The sequence below is a fragment of the Tachysurus vachellii genome, chromosome 24 (genome assembly GCF_030014155.1).
Source record: "Tachysurus vachellii isolate PV-2020 chromosome 24, HZAU_Pvac_v1, whole genome shotgun sequence".
Lineage (NCBI taxonomy): Eukaryota > Metazoa > Chordata > Actinopteri > Siluriformes > Bagridae > Tachysurus > Tachysurus vachellii.
The window spans coordinates 1,150,614-1,170,796 of record NC_083483.1 but is presented as its reverse complement, the minus strand read 5'-3'; the positions used below and the strand labels follow the sequence as shown (position 1 = coordinate 1,170,796).

The following is a 20,183-nucleotide window of genomic DNA, read 5'->3' as shown; positions in this document are numbered from 1 at the left end:
GGTGTCAGGAGTTCTGTGTGATAGGAACATATCAGCAAGAATCAAGGGAAAGGTGTACAGGACAGTGGTGAGACCGGCCATGCTGTATGGTTTAGAGACAGTGTCACTGAAGAAGAGACAGGAGTCAGAGCTTGAGGTAGCCGAACTGAAGATGTTGAGGTTCTCTTTGGGAGTGACAAGATTGGACAGGATTAGGAACGAGTACATCAGAGGGACAGCCCATGTTGGACGTTTGGGGGACAAAGTTAGGGAGGCAAGATTAAGATGGTTTGGACATGTTCAGAGGAGGGAGAGTGAGTACATTGGTAGGAGAATGTTGGACATGGCGCTGCCAGGCAGGAGGCAAAGAGGAAGGCCAAAGAGGAGGTATATGGATGTAATTAATGAGGATTTGAAGCTAGTGGGTGCAAGTGTTGAGGATGCAGAAGATAGGGATAGGTGGAGAGAGATGATTCACTGTGGCGACCCCTGAAGGGAAAAGCCGAAAGAAGAAGAAGAAGAGTGTTATTTATGTCTGTATTGTATTGTATAGTATAGTGTTATTTATGTGTGTATTGTATAGTATAGTGTTATTTATGTGTGTATTGAATAGTATAGTGTTATTTATGTCTGTATTGTATAGTATAGTGTTATTTATGTGTGTATTGTATTGTATAGTGTTATTTGTGTATTGTATAGTATAGTGTTATTTATGTGTGTATTGTATAGTATAGTGTTATTTATGTCTGTATTGTATAGTATAGTGTTATTTATGTCTGTATTGTATTGTATAGTGTTATTTATGTCTGTATTGTATAGTATAGTGTTATTCATGTCTGTATTGTATTGTATAGTGTTATTTATGTCTGTATTGTATAGTATAGTGTTATTTATGTGTGTATTGTATAGTATAGTGTTATTCATGTCTGTATTGTATTGTATAGTGTTATTTATGTCTGTACCTTTGAGAGTCACAAACTGCTGGAACCAAATTCCTTGTGTGTGTTAACACACTTTGCCAATAAATCTAATTCTGATTCTGAGAAGGTAAGACCTGGGCTGAAAAGTGAAAAAAGCACAGAGCCCTACTGAGCTTATAGTTGGTAAGTGCTGTTTTCTTTTTGCTCTATCAAGGAGAAAAATAACTACACATCATGAATTCATGCAATCTGATACTGAAATACTTTTCATATAATGAAACATGTTTTATTTGATATTAAGAAAAATAGACACATTTTTTTTCAGATGTGATCAGCTTTTTTCAGATCAGCTTCAGAGGAGGAAATCACAAAAATGGGTGGAAAGAAATCAAAACCAGAATCTCGAGAAGGTTAGATCACTTTGTTGAAACAAAAATAGAAGAAAGAAATCAATTAAAAAAAAAAGTTTCTGTTTTTACTCAAAGTTCTCTATTATCTTTTTGTGTACAGACTTCGAGCAACTTTTGAGAATCCCTGACTGGAAGTGAGTGATCAATTTAGTAATGTTTTGTTTTACAGAATTCAGGCTTTATATTCCATGTATCTACAAAAAAATAATATAATATTACAAATTTCCATAATTCTTGAAAATATATAAAACTTAAATAAAGAGTTTGATTATATACATCATCCTTGTTGTTGTGAAACTAAATTAGTTTGATCAGAAGTCACATCATTATTTCAGTAGCAGTGATCTGTGTGTAATTTAAATGTCAAGGAGAATTCAGCTAATGAAGCAACATTAAATCCGTTAGTAAAAAGAATGAGGCAGAACCAAATCTCTGCAGGTCACGGCAAACAATTTTCTTAGTGTCTATACAGTATAATGTTCAAATATTTAACTGATTTTTCTTTAAATCAATCAGATGTACCCCACAAATGATTTCAAAACTCTTAATGTGTTTATCCCAAACAGCCCAAGCAATCTGAAATCTGAGTTAAGTGAACAACTCAAATTTATGGAAAACCACCAAGACATCAGGCAGTTCAGAATACTGCTTCATGGACCAGTCGGAGCTGGGAAGTCCAGCTTTTTAAACTCAGTGAGGAGTGCATACAAGGGCATTATTGCATTCGGGGCAGCAGAGGGGACATCTGCTGGAGAGAGCTACACAAAAAGAGTAAGTTGTTTTTATTCTCATTACATTCATGGAACAATGAACAGAATAAGAAAATTATTCAGTCGTTCAAATCTTAAATACTGGAGTCATGTTTTAAATATTATAGCTCTAAGTGCATTTTAAAGGGAGTCTGAAAGGTCAAGAAGTTATTTATTCATTCATTCATTCATAATGTATATTTAATAACAAATGCTCTACTGTACATAATTCACCCTTTCACTCTGATCACATTCTTAACCACACTGTTATGCTGTGGTTATCATGGACCGCTGAACAGTTCCCTGTATAAACACCAGAGGGCGTTCGGGCAGGGCTTTGTTTATTGTCTGTGTTCCTATGTGCATCTCTTTAAGATTTGTGTCTACACATGTATTTGTCTCACCCTGTTCCACCTGTTTAATGATCTGAAAACCTGCACTAACACCTGGCCCTAATCAGAAAAGATTCTACGTCCTGGTCTGGATTGCTTTTGTCAGTCTTTTATTGAACTTTTCTTTTCTTTTCTTCCCACAGTACAAAACTTACAAAATCATTGACAAAGATTCTGTCACCTTGCCATTTGTCTTCAGTGATGTTATGGGTCTGGGAGATAATAAGGAAGACGGAATTCATCCTGATGACATCATTAATGTGCTGCATGGCCGTGTCAAAGAAGGCTATAAAGTAAGAAAGACAATGAACATGTCTTAATTCAAGATCATCTGTTTTTTACTCATAATATATTCAGTAAATTATCTACAACTACAGATGCCACATGATCAGATGATGCAGTAATTTAAAGTATTTTATATCCTTTTACTGTTCTTTTCTTTGTCCTCAGTTTAATCCTGTTTCTCCACTGACTGATGCTGATCCAAACTACATACATGAACCCAGTCTGAAAAACAAAGTTCACTGTTTGGTGAGTGTAGTGCCTGCAAACAGCATCTCCTTAATGAAGACGGAGATGATTCAGAAGATGCAAACTGTCAGAAATGCTGCCCTCGACTTGGGTGAGTTACTAAATGATGTGTTATAATATATGTAATAATCTTACATTTGTTATATTATTATATTTCTTGTTTTTTATGGATTGATTTGTATTTAATAGTTAGTGTGTATTTTTTGTAGAAGATATTTGTTTGTTTGTTTGTTTATTCATTTTTTTTCATGAAATATAAAAGCCTTAAGGTTTATATAAAAAGGACTGTAGTTGCTGCAGTTTTTTTTACTTTTCAGAAAACTAGGGGCCAACTGAAAAAAGAACATTTTTAAAACCTCCATAAATGCTTTCATTAAGAATATATTTAATTTCCCATTCCATATTTTCTTAATGAAAGCATTTATGAAGGATTTAAAAATGTTATTTTCTCGGTTGGCACCTAGTTTTCTGAAAAGTAAAAAAAAAACTGCAGCAATTAAATGCAGCAATTATATTATCTTCAATTAATTATTACACCACGTGCCTTATGACCCTGTTTTCACATTATTCCTTCTCCTGTCTGATGAGTTACTATAATAGACAGTCCACCTTCTGACTTCTTATACATATATATATATATATATATATATATATATATATATATATATATATATATATTGCCTTGGTAATAATATAATAAAAATTAATAATAAAAATAATAATTATATATCTATATATATATATATCTATATATATATATATATATCTATATATTTATATATATATATATATATATATATATATATATGTAATAATATTATATAATATTATTATTTAATAATAATAATAATATTATAATGTATTCTCTTAAGGTTCAAGGATTTTTTCACAACATGACTTATTAAGAATATATTTAATTTCCCACTCAGTATTACTCTCTTGCTCTCTTTTGATGCCACCACCTTTAGGAGGTATTTTGGGATTTCAGCTAATTTGTCTGTCTGTAGTTTTCTGGCATGAATGTGTTGTTGAATGTTAGAGATTTTCACAGATACATTTAAATAACCAAAAATAAAGTGTTGTGAGCCAAGCTGAGCAGCACACAGTGCTACGTCGCTCGAATTCCGCTTCTGTTCCATATTTTTTTCCTTTTACACATTGTGTTTAGGTTCATATTTTTGATCACGGATCATAATAGTGTCTCTGTATCCTCTGTGCACTCTGACAGCTTTCTTTAACTTATCTGTAAACTTCAGGTATCCCTCATGTGGTTCTGATGACAAAAATTGATGATGGTGTCTGCCCTCTGGTTAGAAAGGATCTAGCTGAGGTTTACAAAAGCAGGAAAATCAAAAAAAAGGTTTTTTCTTCTTACACATATTATCCTACTTGTGTTTAATTTTTCTAATAAAAATATTGAATATCTAATGTTTTCTGCTGTTTTTGTGCAAATAGAATTTTTTGTTAGCATTTTTCTGACTGTTTGTATTTTCTATATGTCTAGATGCAGAGATGCAGCCACACAATTGGTCCATCACTGGAATGCATCTTCCCAGTGAGCAACTATTATGCGGAGACTGAAACAGATGACAAAAAAGATGTGCTTATTCTGTCTGCCTTAAAGGCAATTGCAGGATTTGTTAAGACTTACTTTGAAAGGGGATGCCATCTTTAGTATTTGCTAAAAAGTTTGGAAGACAGAATTGGGATTTAGGTTTTTATTATCATCAAATGTTTATGTTGATCATATATTAATCTTGATTAACTTCAAATATAACTACAAACACAAATTCATAAAATTTGACTTTGATTAACAATTTTATCTACTTTTTTCACCACACTAGTAATCACACTAGCCTCTCTTATGCTACAGCTCAGTGTTATTTTTAATGTTATTCATACATTCAGTGTTTGAGAAAAATGATATCTTCTATTACATCCTGCCTGATAACCACTTTTTGTGCACATTAAAAATAAATAAATAAATAAATAATAATGACTTCATCAGTGATGTCCTATTTGACTTTGATTAACAATTTTATCTACTTTTTTCACTATAATATTTTGTTTATTTTTCTGAGAACTATAATTGTTGCATGTATAAACATTAATGGGGTTTAAAGCTGTGGGTTGTTTTCTTGTGCATTATTATACCATCACCAAAATATAAACAATTGTGCCATAAATGTGTCATTAGTGTAAACAAACAAAATAGTAGAAATGTTGACCTGTGACGTGAAGACCTGCCAACTCCTGTTTGGTACCTGATGTCTCCAGCTCCTTTAGCAGTTCATTTCTACTTGTCTTGAGGTCTTACACAGACAAAGGTATCACATCAATTAAGTCAATCTGACTGTTTATATGATATGTTTGTATATATGATATGTATATATGTTTTACTGATATGATTATACAAACTGACAGTTTATATAAATATGTATACTGCATGTAAATATGTGCAGTGGAAATATATTTAGGAAGTTTAAAAGCAATATATAGTGAGTAATATCTAGTAATATATAGTTTCTGAGACTGTAACTGAAAAGCCTAAAAATACAGGGATGTCTTGTTTAACTCTGATTTTATTTTGTGAATAAAACAGAATGTATTCTTTTGTTATTGGTTCTTTAATTAATAATTAGTCACCATCTCATTATTTTTTCATTTTAATTATTTTTCATAAGGATTTCTCAGCCAGATTCAATTGATTCGGGGTCTAAATAAAAAAAAAAATACATTTACATTTGGCAAACATCCTTATCAAGAGCAGCGTGCAAAAGTGCTTTTAAATCTCTATTGATAAATACATTAACACTGGTTCACTAGGATACAGACTTAGAATACTATCAACCTAATGTCAGGGACAGAAGACGACGGAGGCAGATGTGATGTAAAATAACAGAGTTTATTGAGAGTTTGATGTAAATGGAATGAGTAGTTTAAGATAAGTCCAGGTGAGGTTACAACACACACACACACACACACACACACGCCGGGTCACAGGTTGCAAACCAAAGATTCCTAGATCCTATGGTGGACGATGAACTCAGGAAACTTCTGGTAGAAGACGATAGAGTCAGGTTAGTAGATCCAGCATACCATAGCAGCTAGCATTTATTAGACCGGACAGTGTGTCTGTGTGAGAGAGCATCTTTTATGTGGTGAGGTGATGAGGGGTGCCAGGTGACGGTGATCAGAATTCGGGTGATGAGGATCTGGTGTACTGTGTGAGGGGAGAACCTGGCAAATCCGAGACACCTAAATCTCTGTTCAGGTTTTTTCTTTAAATATACACCTACAGGGAAACAGGGAAACAATGCTAGATGAAGTGTTTCAGGAAAAGGTAGGTCTTCACCCATCGTTTGAAGATACCAGTGACTCAGCAGTTCGGACATCTAGGGGAAGTTCATTCCACCACCAGTTCATTTGATATATTTCTGTGCTGTGTCGGAGATGTTATCTCTAATATGATTAGGCTTTTTGCAGGGGAGGCGTAGGCGGATGATTTTTGTAGACAGCCAGACTTTGTCCCCGACCTTGATGTTGAGTGTCGAGGCACGACGAACATCCGCCTGCTGTTGCTGGTGCCTGACAGCCCCCAGCAGGTGATGGTGAGCAGAGTCCCATAACCCTCTCGCCCTCTTGGAACCAGTGCTGAACAGAAGGGACTTCTGATGGCTCTTCCGTCCAGGGAAACATGGGAGGTTGTTAGCCGAGCACACACTGGAAAGGTGTTAAGCTGGTTGTTTGCTGGCGTAGCGAGTTCTGTGCGTACTCAGCCCACAGGAGGAACTGGCTCCAAGAGTTCTGGTGGTTATTGCAGAAGGTTCGGAGGAAACGGCCAAATTCTTGGACCTTGCGTTCGGTTTGGCTGTTGGACTGAAGGTGGCATCCAGAGGAGAGACTTATGGTCACATCTAGGAGTTTAAAAAAGGATTTCCATACCCTGGAAATGAACTGAGGACCTCTGTCAGACACAATATCAGAAATATCGAAACACATGCTGAAATAACAGTTCTGCACTTTCCATGGCCGTGGGCAGAGCCTTGCGAGGCTGGCAGGTCCGTAGCAAAATCTACTCGTAGATGGGACCAGGGACAACGAGGGATATGTAGAGGATGAAGTTTTCCACCGGGGATGGTGTTTTTGCCATCGCACAATCCTTGCACCCACTCACGAACCTTCTGATGTCCTGAGCCATGTTGGGCCACCAGAAGCGATGTTTCAGTCAGGACCACTTTGTCAAATGAGCATTTATTAGGTGATAGCATACAGTTAGTGTTGGAGGTATGGTTCTGTTCTGGGCAAAAATCCAAAGATACAAAAAAAATAATCAAAAATACAAATCAAAGAGAGGGATAACCCGAATGGTAAAAAAAAGAGCCCAGAAAGACTTCTAAAGAGATCCAAGATGAACTTCATGCTCAAGGAACATCAGTGTCAGATCGCACCATCCGTCGTTGTTTGAGCGCCAAAGTGGACTACATGGGAGATGACCAAGGAGGACACAAATCATAAAAAAGGTAGACTGGAATATGCCAAACTACATGTTGACAAGCCACAAAGCTTCTGGGAGAATGTCCTATGGACAGATGAGACAAAAATGGAACTTTTTGCCAAGGCACATCAGCTCTATGTTCACAGACGGAAAAATGAAGCATATCAAGAAAAGAACACTGTCCCTACTGTGAAACATGGAGGAGGCTCTGTTATGTTCTGGGGCTGCTTAAGGGTGTCTTAAATCTGTGCAGGGTACAATGAAATCTGAAGACTATCAAGGGATTCTAGAGAGAAATGTGCTGGCCAGTGTCAGAAAGCTTGGTCTCAGTCGCAGGTCATGGGTCTTGCAACAGCACAATGACCCAAAGCACAGCTAAAAACACCCAAGAATGGCTAAGAGGAAAACATTGGACTATTCTAAAGTGGCCTTCTATGAGCCCTGACCTCAATCCTATTGAGCATCTTTTGAAGGAAAAGATGCCGTCTGGAAAAGACACCCTTCAAACCGGAAACAACTGGAGCAGTTTGCTCATGAGGAGTGGGCCAAAATAGCTGCTGAGAGGTGCAGAAGTCTCATTGACAGTTACAGGAAACGTCTGATTGCGGAAACAGAAGTACCTGGAGGAAATCCCAAAAGCATGGGGCAATCAAGCAAACTCCACACACACATACACACAGCGGAAATGGGAATCAAACCCCTAACCCAAAAGGTGTGAGACAAACATGCTAAGCATAAAACCACTGTGCTCCCGTTGGAACCAGCCCATCCCAGCAAATTCTGTCCCTAAATCATAACAGATCAATTGGTAATAATAACAGATTATAACAGATCACTCATCATTGGGCAATTATACAATTCAGTGTAACATTTAATATCGTATATATTTTGTCATATATATTTATTCGATAGTAGTAATAAGTTGAAAAATGAAAAGGAATGCAAGAAAAGCCTTTTGTGCACCGCTTAATAGCATGATCTTTTTTAAATGGTTCATACTTTATACTTTTGAGACAAGGTCTATCCTTAATCTGTTTTTAGGTCCAGTGTTTGATTTGCTCCCAGCAGCTGGTCTATAATAATAATAATAATAATACATCATCCATGTTGAGGCATTTTTGTGCAAAGCATGACAGAGATGTAGAGATGTAAAGATGTAGCCAACAGCCAAGGTTAAAGCCTACTTTTAATTTTATTCACTTGTTTCAGTTTTAATTATTAAAATAATTAAGTGGTTTAAAAGGGCTGCTGTTATTTTATTATTATCAAAATAGGAACAAAGTCTCTCGCTCTCTCTCTCTCTCTCTTAATTTCAATTTAAGTGTGCTTTATTGGCATGACAAAAAAGAAAAGATGGACCAATCTGTTTTTTTACAGAAAAACTGTACATTTGTATTACCAAAGCATTTGCAGCTGTGCTGCATACAAATAGTACAAAAAGTTACATTTAAACAAAGTACATTGTGCATAATCAAAAGTAAAATAGTAAATTATAGAAATACAATAAGAACGTACATTATTGTATTTAATATATTCATTCATTCATTTATTTTTGCTTCTAAAATTAATGTCTAAACCGCTGGACACAAAAGTGAAAATGTCCACTGGTGTACTCACTTCTGTCATATACACACACACACACACACACATTATATATATATATATATATATATATATTAGGGATGAGCGAGTACAGCATTATCTGTATCTGTATCCGTATCTGTTAACCATATGAATTATCTGTATCCGTATCCGTACTCGGAGTGGGTGGGGCCTAGGGTTAGGCGGGGCTTGTCTCGAAATGGGCGTGGCTTTAACCGGTAATAATTAATTTGTAATATTTATAACACTAGCTTACTACCTTTATGTTTTTATGAAATACAGCAAAAACGTGTCAGACACAGGGTCTGGTTACTGGTTAGAGACAGCTGAAGGTTTAAAAAAAATCTCCGACAGGCAGAGACGCAATGCGAGTCGCATTCTACCAAGCAAGCACCACGTCTGAACGTCTTTACCAGAACTCTACTGGTTAGTAAGTACGTATTATTAACGTTACAACCCGAAGTAAAAAGCTGAAGAAACCCTAAATGTTAACGGAAAAGACCCGCGAACGTGACTGAGGTGTGACTGAGTGTCTGTGTGTGACTGTGAGTGAGCAGAGCGAGACACAGCAACACAATACATCTGTATGTGTGTAGGGGAGGGGCGCTGTGACTAGCCTATCACTGTAGGGGAGGGGCGCTGTGACTAGCCTATCACTGTAGGGGAGGGGCGCTGTGACTAGCCTATCACTGTAGGGGAGGGGCGCTGTGACTAGCCTATCACTGTAGGGGAGGGGCGCTGTGACTAGCCTATGACTGTAGGGGAGGGGCGCTGTGACTAGCCTATGACTGTAGGGGAGGGGCGCTGTGACTAGCCTATCACAAAACGCTGACACAATCAGCTACCCAATGATGATTTTCATTCAATCCGAGCACAGATATTGACTCGTATTACTCGTATAATACTCGTACTCGGCAGAAGTGCTTTATCCGTACTGGATACTCGTTTCAGCCGAGTATCCGGATCATCTCTAATTATATATATATATATATATATATATATATATATATATATATATATATATATATATATATGGGCCAAGCTGGGGCCAGTTGTACTGTTAGAGGGGCCAGTTACATTGAGACCTTATTGTTGTCATATCATTTTCTGCACTGCAGGCATTAACAGGCAAAATACCATGTTTATAATCATTCAACAACATTTTATTTTTTACATTTGCATTACATTTTCAGTATCAGTCACAGTAATTGTTATGTAATTGTAATCTAAATTTAGCCATGGTATCCAGCATATAGCATAAAACTTTAAAGTTAAAACGTGTGTGTGTGTGTGTGTGTGTTTGTGCCCACCTGCACACAACATTTCTGCCTGTGAAAGATGGGCCTTCTGTTGTTTGCCTGCCACAGTAATGTACTTAACCGTTTTCTTACAAATTAAGCACAAGGCAGGAAGCACAGGACCTGCACTAGCTATTGGCACCTGTCATGGACCTAAGTTTCTTTTTAGGACATTCAGTTGTTGAGGTACTACTACTCGATGACACAGACTGGTCTGGGAAGCTGGGGCCAGTTGTACTGTTAGAGGGGAAAGTTACATTAAGCCCTTATTGTTGTATCACTGCAAGCATTAAAATACCATGTTTCTAATCATTCAACAACATTTTATTTTTTACATTTGCATTACATTTTCAGTATCAGTCACAGTAACTATTTGCATTTTAATTATATTTTTACATTTGCATAACATATACAGTATCAGTCACAGTAACTGTATCCTACGGTTTTTGTGTTTTTTTTTGCAAAAAGATTAGCAAATTCATCTAAATTTAAGGCCTTTGCCCTCCTTGACTCAATACTCAGCACACCTAAATTGCTTAATCTGCCATCTGACATTGTGGACCTGAGATTTCACCAGCTTTAGTGCAGAAAAACTCTGTTCACAAGAAGCAGTACTAACAGGGATTGAAACAGCTATCTTGCATAGTTTAAAAATCTCAAAGAAAACTTAGAAGCCTGCTCATCTTCTGACCAAGCTAATCTGTACCTACTGTAACAAGGTCCCACGGGGACGATCTGCTGGAAGCTGTTTTAGGAAAACAACTGCAATCTCTAGTCACAATAACTACCAGCCATGAGAAATATAGAAGGATAGAAGGACAGGCTTTTATGAACATCTCTAAAGTGAAAATTTCCACTATTCCCCCCTTTTGTCCCTGGGACAATACACAAAATTTTTACTAATCATTAATCTGTAACAAAAACTAAACTCTAAATGATAGATACCAGTATTGTTAAACAACTACTTAATACACAACATTGTTAATCAATTAATCAGCTAGAGTACAATCATGTAAGCCTTAAGCTAAGCTCAATCATGTACAATCTCACATCAGCGTATCATTTCCCCTGTAGGGTTCTCATGAATGCTTCATAAAATACACGATCTTCAGTGGATAATATGCTGTTTTTGTGGGGACAGGACCCGTATATCAAAAATATGCAAAGGCAAAGCATTAAGCATTGATCTTGTTGTAACTTCACTACAAGTCACAGTCTCTACTGTCCGCATTCACATTTTGTCTGTTTCTGAGCAAAATTCAGAGAAATAGTCATTGTCGAATGGAGAAGTCCGTCTCGTTTTATTTGGTTTGTCACTTTGTGCATATCATGCAGTGCATCAGAGATAGACCCATGGTCATCATCATTCAAGGGAATGAAGGTACAACACTGATCTCCGATCATGGCACTTACACCTCCCTCTTTAGCTAATAGAATATCTAAGGCCATTCTATTTTGAGTTCTTGTGGTGTACCTTTGGTTGCCCGATTAGTGGAGTTAACATTCGTGGCAAGCCGATAATGTGTGACCTAGTTGATTCCGTACCCAAGTCATCCCATACTGTGGGAAGAAGGAATCAAAGAATTTACTCGGTTTACCTTTTAGTATATGTTCTGGCGGAGGAAAGTCATTATCAGACACGTCTCTGCGTCTTTGAGTCTCTGAGTTTTTTCTGCATTCCCCCCTATTAACAGGCAGATCATAAGGATGCCAATGATCCCTAGGACTCTAGGGTAATAGTCAAAAAAGCTCATCTTAACAGAAGCTTTTACTCGTCTATGTTGATCGTCTCTAGGAGTCAGATCTTGTGTGTGTGTATGAGAATCTGGGTGTAATACTGTACAGCCTTCTGCTGTTGTCAACTATCGTAAATGTCACATTTACCTCTTTCACGTAGTTTATTAATCTCATTAACATGTGTGCGCATGTGTCGATGTTACTCCTTCAGATGACGCTGCTTCTTCTCAGTGTTGGCAAGCAGGTCCCATACCGGTGTTTCTTCTGTTTTCTTCTGACTCTGACACTTTACGCATCGTAGAGAGTCAGTTGGAGCTCACGGGAGAGGTTACTAGCACGTCACCGTGTGCCCTGATGCCCCTTCTCCTTCCTCTTAGCAGTTGTCGATTGATGGTTTTTCCTTTGGCTCGGGAACCCGTTTACAATGGCTAACGTCAATCCACGTCGCTCTCTCTGCGACGTTCACCACCGTTTGCATGGTCAGAAGTACCTGAAATGGTCCAAGCCACTTCCTGCTTCTCCAGCTTTTCCTCCCAAAATCCTTCACCACCACCCAGTCACCTTAGGCAGTGTTTCCTTCACCTGCTTATGAATTTGTGAACGAATAGAGGACAAGGTTGCATAACAACACAGCATCGCTCACAAAATATTTGGTTTACCGATATCTAGAGATACTGCTGTACCTCCCTCCTTTTGATGCATGGTCTTACTCATGCGTCAACTTATTATAGTAAGGAAACAATTTATTTGGCAAGCATGGTTTGTCATTGGGTCTGTACCAAACATCATTTCTTACCACACATCCTGCTTTTCTCCTTGCTGCATTTTCTTCTGCTGTGCAACATGCCTGAAGATCCTCAAGGTCAACTGTGGGAGTTCATATTTTCAAAATACACAAAGCTTCTTTATACATAAAGGAATTTTTTTGCTGCTGCATCCGCTTTGGCATTACCCTGTGAAATAGAATCTTTGTATGTGCTTCAAATTGACATATAGCAAAGGATTTTGTTCATAGAACTGCATTCACGAGATCAGAAATCCGGCCATTGTACCTGATTTATTTACCTAATAAGTAAGGATACCTTTAGGTTTCCACAACATGCCAAAATCATATCTGTTATCTGTATAAATGGAAACATTTTTGCCTTGTGCTAATTTACATGTTTCTGTTAGAGACATTAACTCTGCTGCTTGTTCAGAGAGGTTTCCTGATAATGATTAAGCTTTCACTGTTACATATTCTACGACTGCTGCATATCTTAAACAGCTACGGCCTGTTTTCTAGTTTCTGAAGGCTGATCCATTTACAAACAGTTCAAGGTCTGGATGGTGTCTCCTGCAAATTAGACATGCAAATTTAATTTACAACGGTTACACGGTTGTGATGTTCTCCAACTTCTGTGAAAGAGGAGTTGCAGAGTTTAGTACAGTGCAGTGTTTTACTTTAACATTTGGCAGTTCAAGTAAAATAGTGTGAAATCTCAGCCTTTGTGCTGTAGACATATAGGGTAATTTCACTGTATTCTACAATGTCATTGATGTACATTGAAGCATTAATTGCTTTTTCAGCTGTTCCTACAGACCCTAAATACTAAGGCAGTCCCACTGCCACTGGATCCAGTTTAGTTAAAAAATTGTCTACTGGTCTTAATTTTTCCTTCATGATTTTGCCATAATACTGATGTCATACACCCCTTTTTTTCACACATATAGATCTACTACCTGCATGAACAATTTAGTTTGACCTGGTTTTTCTAATCTGGGTGTGGATTGTAAGGCTAGTTTCAACTCTTACAAAGGCCTTTTCTTTTTCAATTTCTTTTTCAATTTTCAATTTCTTTTTCAATCAGTTTATTTGTATAGCGCTTTTTACAATGGACATTGTCTCAAAGCAGCTTTACAGAACATAAACCTAGAGCAGAAGGTAAACATAAGGAGTAATATAGAGAATTAATATAATAAAAATTCAAAATGTATATAGTTCACAGTGTGTATGTACGCATGTATGTATGTATATGTATTTATCCCCAATGAGCAAGTCTGAGGAGGCTCAGGCAGCAGTGGCAAGGAAAAACTCCCTTAAATTGGTAAAGGAAGAAACCTTGAGAGGAACCAGACTCAAAGGGGAACCTCATCCTCATATGGGTGTCATTTCAGATGTCCTACTAAGTGCACTGTGGGCCTGTAGACCCTTCCCATGAGCCATTGCACTTAAGGGAGCCTCGAGGATTGCATAATTATGTATAAAGGTTCTGCAATAAGAACGCTTGCCTAAAATGACATTAGTTGTTTCTTTATTTTAGGCTTTGGATTGTTTTGTATATCTGCAACTCTTGTTTTCTTCTATACTTTTACCTTGTTCTGATATCAGCTGTCGCAGGAATTCAAGCTTCATTATAAATGGTTGTAGATTCACAATGTGATTTTTCATTAATATATAACAGAAACCAAAATTAAGGTTACCGCAATTTACAAGGCCTGTAATCAAATCTGGGGTTTACTTGCACTGGTGCACAATTCTTATTTAGACCCACATCATGTTTTCTCAGAGTTCCTTAAGAACTACGTTTTAATGAGGATCATCTACAGAAATATGTGGTAACTGCCACATTGCTTTCAGATTTATTTGTGTCTGCCTGTGGCATTATCTCAACTATTCTGTCAGCAAAAGCTATCCAATTCAAAGGCATGCAATAGGCTTTAGTTTTCTCACTGTACAACACTGTGGGATCTGAACTGGGTTTCCAATCACCAGTTTTCAGACATTTTAGTGTCCACTTTCCTAAATCTTAGAGACTCAGAAATTTTCCATAGTGAATGGACGTGTCTTCCCTGGCCTTACATGTATTTTACAAAGACTCACTTCTACAGAACATCTGTAATTATCCCAATACATATTCTTCAACAATAACACATCTGCTATGTTTGTGGTTCTCAAACCTTCTTGTTCATAATGTGCATCTATTCCCTTATGTGTGTGTGAGCTGTGCAGTGCAGATAATGTGTGTCCATGTATTGTGTGCGTGTAGGGTTAGTAACATCACGGGCCTTATCTATGAGACCTTGATTCACTGAATTCACAGCAGAGGTGCTGAGTTCCCACTCATACACATACAACAGAGGTCTGGGGTCCCACTTAACACCTTGAAATTCACCTGTTTGACTTGTACACACTTTCAATTCATTTGGAGGCTAATTAGGTTTATTCCCCATTTGCAAACCAAATCCCTGCCCATCAAATTAATCAGGCAGCATTCAGATAGCAGAAAAGAAAATGTGAATGACTGTTGGTTATCCCCAACACACCTTAAGGGTGCTGTAAATTTTTCTTTCACAATAATCCCAGACGCTCCAACTGAATTCAGGGATCTACCACTCATTTTTGGCAACTCACTCAACTCATGTAATTTGATCACAGAGTTTCCTGCACCAGAATGCCAGTGCACTACATTCAATGTGTGCACTGGCATGTGCTTGTAGGCATCTAAATTGTACTTTGCATATGTGCCTTGTGGAGTATATTTCTTTTCAAGAAAATCAATAGCATTCAAAACATTAGCATTTAAGTCAGAATCAGAAGTTAGCTGAAGCATTTCCTCATTGCATAGCATCAAAGATTTTGACTCACCCATCCCTTCAGGACTGACCTCCTCAACCTGAGATGTCGATGGTCATGCACTTTCATTGTCGTGTTTCTTAGGGAATTCCCTTGCCCAGTGATCTTGTCCTCCGCAAATAAAACATCCACTCTCTCCCGCTCTTCCTCTTTGTGTTTGAGACCTCACCACGGCTTGCATCATTGTCAGCTGAACTGCGTGTGTTCACGCTTCTCTCTTTTTTTTTTCCTGCTCCTTCTTACTTTGCGTGAGCAGCTTTTCCGCATGCAGAGCATGTTGTATGATGAGGCTCAGCTTTCCAGTGTCTCACGTGATGCATAGGTTTTTCACCTTGTCAGATATTCCTGTGATCAGTCCATTCATGAAACTGTTTCTCAAGTGTGCTCACTGCCCCCTCACTCATATCAGTTGGGGGAATGAGGCCTGCTGGAATCTGTTTTAGGAAAACAACTGCAATCTCTAGTCACAATAACTACCAGCCATGAGAAATATAGAAGCATAGGACAGGTTTTATGAACATCTCTAAAGTGGAAATTTCCACTACAGTATCCCATCGTGTGTGTGTAAAATCCTTCGTTTCTTCTTTCTTTATGAACGCGAGATGCATATAGCATTGTTTATAATCCTTTTTACGGAGTTTAGAATGAGGTCTGACTGTAATTTCCTCTTCTTCGCTACTCGATGTTGACATCAAGGGCGCAGACATCTTGGATTCGTAGGTCCAAAATGCGGCCACCTTATTGGTTGTGCTTCCTACACGTGACGCGAAGCCGAATCACTCATGATCAAAATATGATTACGCGATGAAGGAACTATTGGCGACTTTAAACACTAATAAAAAATAAACTGCAGGATTATACATGGAGAACTTTTATTTTCTCACTAAAAACCAATAGCTCTTTTTATTTTAATGGAAAGAATTTAGTGCCCCATATATGGGAACGGGATGAAACGAAAAACGGCTTCAGTTAACCGTTAAACAATATTGAGCGTCTTATTTTAAAAAATAAGATCAGCTTCAGAGGAGGAAATCTGCCAAAAATGTTTAGAACGAAATCAAAACCAGAATCTCGAGAAGGTTAGATCACTTTGTTGAAACAAAAATAGAAGAAAGAAATCAATTAAAAAAAGTTTCTGTTTTTACTCAAAGTTCTCTATTATCTTTTTGTGTACAGACTTCGAGCAACTTTGGAGAAACCCTGACTGGAAGTGAGTGATCAATTTAGTAATGTTTTGTTTTACAGAATTCAGGCTTTATATTCCATGTATCTAGAAAAAAATAAAATAACATTACAAATTTCCACAATTCTCGAAAATATATAAAACTTAAATAAAGAGTTTGATTATATACATCATCCTTGTTGTTGTGAAACTAAATTAGTTTGGTCAGAAGTCACATCATTATTTCAGTAGCAGTGATCTGTGTGTAATTTAAATATCAAATGAGAAAGATAAACTCTTAATGTGTTTATCACAAACAGCCCAAACAATCTGAAATCTGAGTTCAGTGAACTTCTTCTTAAATTTATGGAAAACCACCAAGACATCAGGCAGTTCAGAATACTGCTTCATGGACCAGTCGGAGCTGGGAAGTCCTGCTTTGTAAACTCAGTGATGAGTGCATACAAGGGCAGTATTGCATTCGGGGCAGCGGAGGGGACATCTGCTGGAGAGAGCTACACAAAAAGAGTAAGTTGTTTTTATTCTCATTACATTCATGGAACAATGAACAGAATAAGAAAATTATTCAGTCGTTCAAATCTTAAATAGTGGAGTCATGTTTTAAATATTATAGCTCTAAGTGCATTTTAAAGGGAGTCTGAAAGGTCAAGAAGTTATTTATTTATTCATTCATTCATTTATTAATTCATAATGTATATTTAATAACAAATGCTCTACTGTACATAATTCACCCTTTCACTCTGATCACATTCTTAACCACACCGTCATGCTGTGGTTATCATGGACCGCTGAACAGTTCCCTGTATAAACACCAGAGGGCGTTCGGGCAGGGCTTTGTTTATTGTCTGTGTTCCTATGTGCATCTCTTTAAGATTTGTGTCTACACATGTATTTGTCTCACCCTGTTCCACCTGTTTAATGATCTGAAAACCTGCACTAACACTGGCCCTAATCAGATAAGATTCTACGTCCTGGTCTGGATTGCTTTTGTCAGTCTTTTATTGAACTTTTCTTTTCTTTTCTTCCCACAGTACAAAACTTACAAAATCATTGACAAAGATTCTGTCACCTTGCCGTTTGTCTTCAGTGATGTTATGGGTCTGGGAGATAATAAGGAAGACGGAATTCATCCTGATGACATCATTAATGTGCTGCATGGCCGTGTCAAAGAAGGCTATAAAGTAAGAAAGACAATGAACATGTCTTAATTCAAGATCATCTGTTTTTTACTCATAATATATTCAGTAAATTATCTACAACTACAGATGCCATATGATCAGATGATGCAGTAATTTAAAGTATTTTATATCCTTTTACTGTTCTTTTCTTTGTCCTCAGTTTAATCCTGCTTCTCCACTGACTGATGCTGATCCAAACTACATACATGAACCCAGTCTGAATGACAAAGTTCACTGTTTGGTGAGTGTAGTGCCTGCAAACAGCATCTCCTTAAAGAAGATGGAGATGATTCAGAAGATGCAAACTGTCAGAAATGCTGCCCTCGACTTGGGTGAGTTACTAAATGATGTGTTATAATATATGTAATAATCTTACATTTGTTATATTATTATATTTCTTGTTTTTTATGGATTGATTTGTATTTAATAGTTAGTGTGTATTTTTTGTAGAAGATATTTGTTTGTTTGTTTATTCATTTATTTCTTTTTTCATAAAATGTAAAAGCTTTAAGGTTTATATAAAAAGGACTGTAGTAGCTGCAGTTTTTTTTACTTTTCAGAAAACTAGGGGCCAGCCGAAAAAAGAACATTTTTAAAACCTCCATAAATGCTTTCATTAAGAATATATTTAATTTCCCATTCCATATTTTCTTAATGAAAGCATTTATGAAGGTTTTAAAAATGTTATTTTCTCGGTTGGCACCTAGTTTTCTGAAAAGTAAAAAAAAAAACTGCAGCAACTACAGTCCTTTTTATATAAACCTTAAAGCTTTTACATTTTATGAAAAAAGAAATAAATGAAAACCTTTATGAGGTATTTTGGGATTTCAGCTAATTTGTCAGTCTGAAGTTTCCTGGCATGAATGTGTTGTTGAATGTTAGCGCTTTTCACACATACATTTAAATAAATAAAAAATAAAGTGCTGGGAGCCGAGCTGAGCAGCACACATCATGTCGCTCGAATTCCGCTTCTGTTACATATTTTTATTGTTATTTTTACATTAACACGTTGGGTTTTGGGTTTCATTTTTTTTGTCCGCTCATTTTTTTCTTATCACCGATCATCATGGTTCAGGATTAATTTCACCTCTTTCCAGCTTAGTTCCTGATTTATTTTATTAAACCTCAAGTATGTTGTATTTCCTTGTGAAATTTACACTTTAGCGCCCCCTGCCGATGCTAAACCCTGTATGAGATGTGTTCAGTGAAGATATTTTTTTCCATGTACCTTTCCTTTACACAAAGCGATGCAAGCCGAGTTGCGCAGCAGCCCACAGCACAACACACACTTGTTAACCCACTTCTGTTCCATGTTTTCATGTTTCTACATGTGTTTTGTTTTTATTTATGTCTTGTCTCCGCCCACATCCTGCCACTCATCACTGATCTCCCTTGTGTGTCAGGATTAATCTCACCTCTTCTCTGACTAGTGTCTCTGTATCCTCTGTGCACTCTGACAGCTTTCTTTAACTTATCTGTAAACCCCAGGCATCCCTCATGTGGTTCTAATGACAAAAATTGATGATGGTGTCTGCCCTCTGGTTAGAAAGGATCTAGCTGAGGTTTACAAAAGCAGGAAAATCCAAAAAAAGGTTTTTTCTTCTTACACATATTATCCTACTTGTGTTTCATTGAATTGAATATCTAATGTTTTCTGCTGTTTTTGTGCAAATAGAATTTTTTGTTAGCATTTTTCTGACTGTTTGTATTTTCTATATGTCTAGATGCAGAGATGCAGCCAAACAATTGGTCCATCACTGAAATTCATCTTCCCAGTGAGCAACTATTATAAGGAGACTGAAACAGATGACAAAAAAGATGTGCTTATTCTGTCTGCCTTAAAGGCAATAGCAGGATTTGTTAAGACTTACTTTGAAGGGGATGCCATCTTTAGTATTTGCTAAAAAGTCTATTTGGAAGACAGAATTGGGATTTAGGTTTTTATTATCATCAAATGTTTATGTTGCTCATATATTAATCTTGATTAACTTCAAATATAACTACAAACACAAATTCATAAAATTTGACTTTGATTAACAATTTTATCTACTTTTTTCACCACACTAGTAATCACACTAGCCTCTCTTATG

General features: G+C 36.9%; 1 protein-coding gene and 1 long non-coding RNA gene across 3 annotated transcripts; one reads left to right on the top strand and one right to left on the bottom strand.

Moving 5' to 3' along the window:
* Window positions 1–1,825: 1,825 nt before the first annotated feature.
* Window positions 1,826–2,845, top strand: LOC132839357 (interferon-induced protein 44-like). Its single transcript, XM_060860294.1, has 2 exons — window positions 1,826–2,080; window positions 2,594–2,845. Exons 1-2 carry the CDS (start codon window positions 1,826–1,828, stop codon window positions 2,768–2,770), a joined length of 432 nt encoding a protein of 143 aa, XP_060716277.1. The 3' UTR covers window positions 2,771–2,845.
* A 7,377-nt stretch (window positions 2,846–10,222) lies between these two features.
* On the bottom strand, window positions 10,223–19,637 carry LOC132839358 (uncharacterized). Of its 2 annotated transcripts, XR_009647723.1 has the most exons (3): window positions 19,322–19,637; window positions 17,985–18,089; window positions 10,223–17,409 (listed from the first exon to the last, which is right to left on the bottom strand). It is a non-coding gene; the product is annotated as an uncharacterized LOC132839358 (long non-coding RNA). The 2 variants fall into 2 exon arrangements; XR_009647722.1 differs by lacking the exon at window positions 19,322–19,637 and having other exon boundaries at window positions 17,985–18,114.
* Between the last annotated feature and the right edge of the window lie 546 nt (window positions 19,638–20,183).

What these genes read in the sequence shown, in the direction of transcription:
- LOC132839357 (XM_060860294.1), top strand. Translation starts at nt 1,826, where the DNA reads ATGTACCCCACAAATGATTTCAAAACTCTTAATGTGTTTATCCCAAAC. An exon ending in GAGAGAGCTACACAAAAAGA is followed by an intron (nt 2,081 to 2,593) that starts GTAAGTTGTTTT and finishes TTCTTCCCACAG; the next exon opens with TACAAAACTTACAAAATCAT.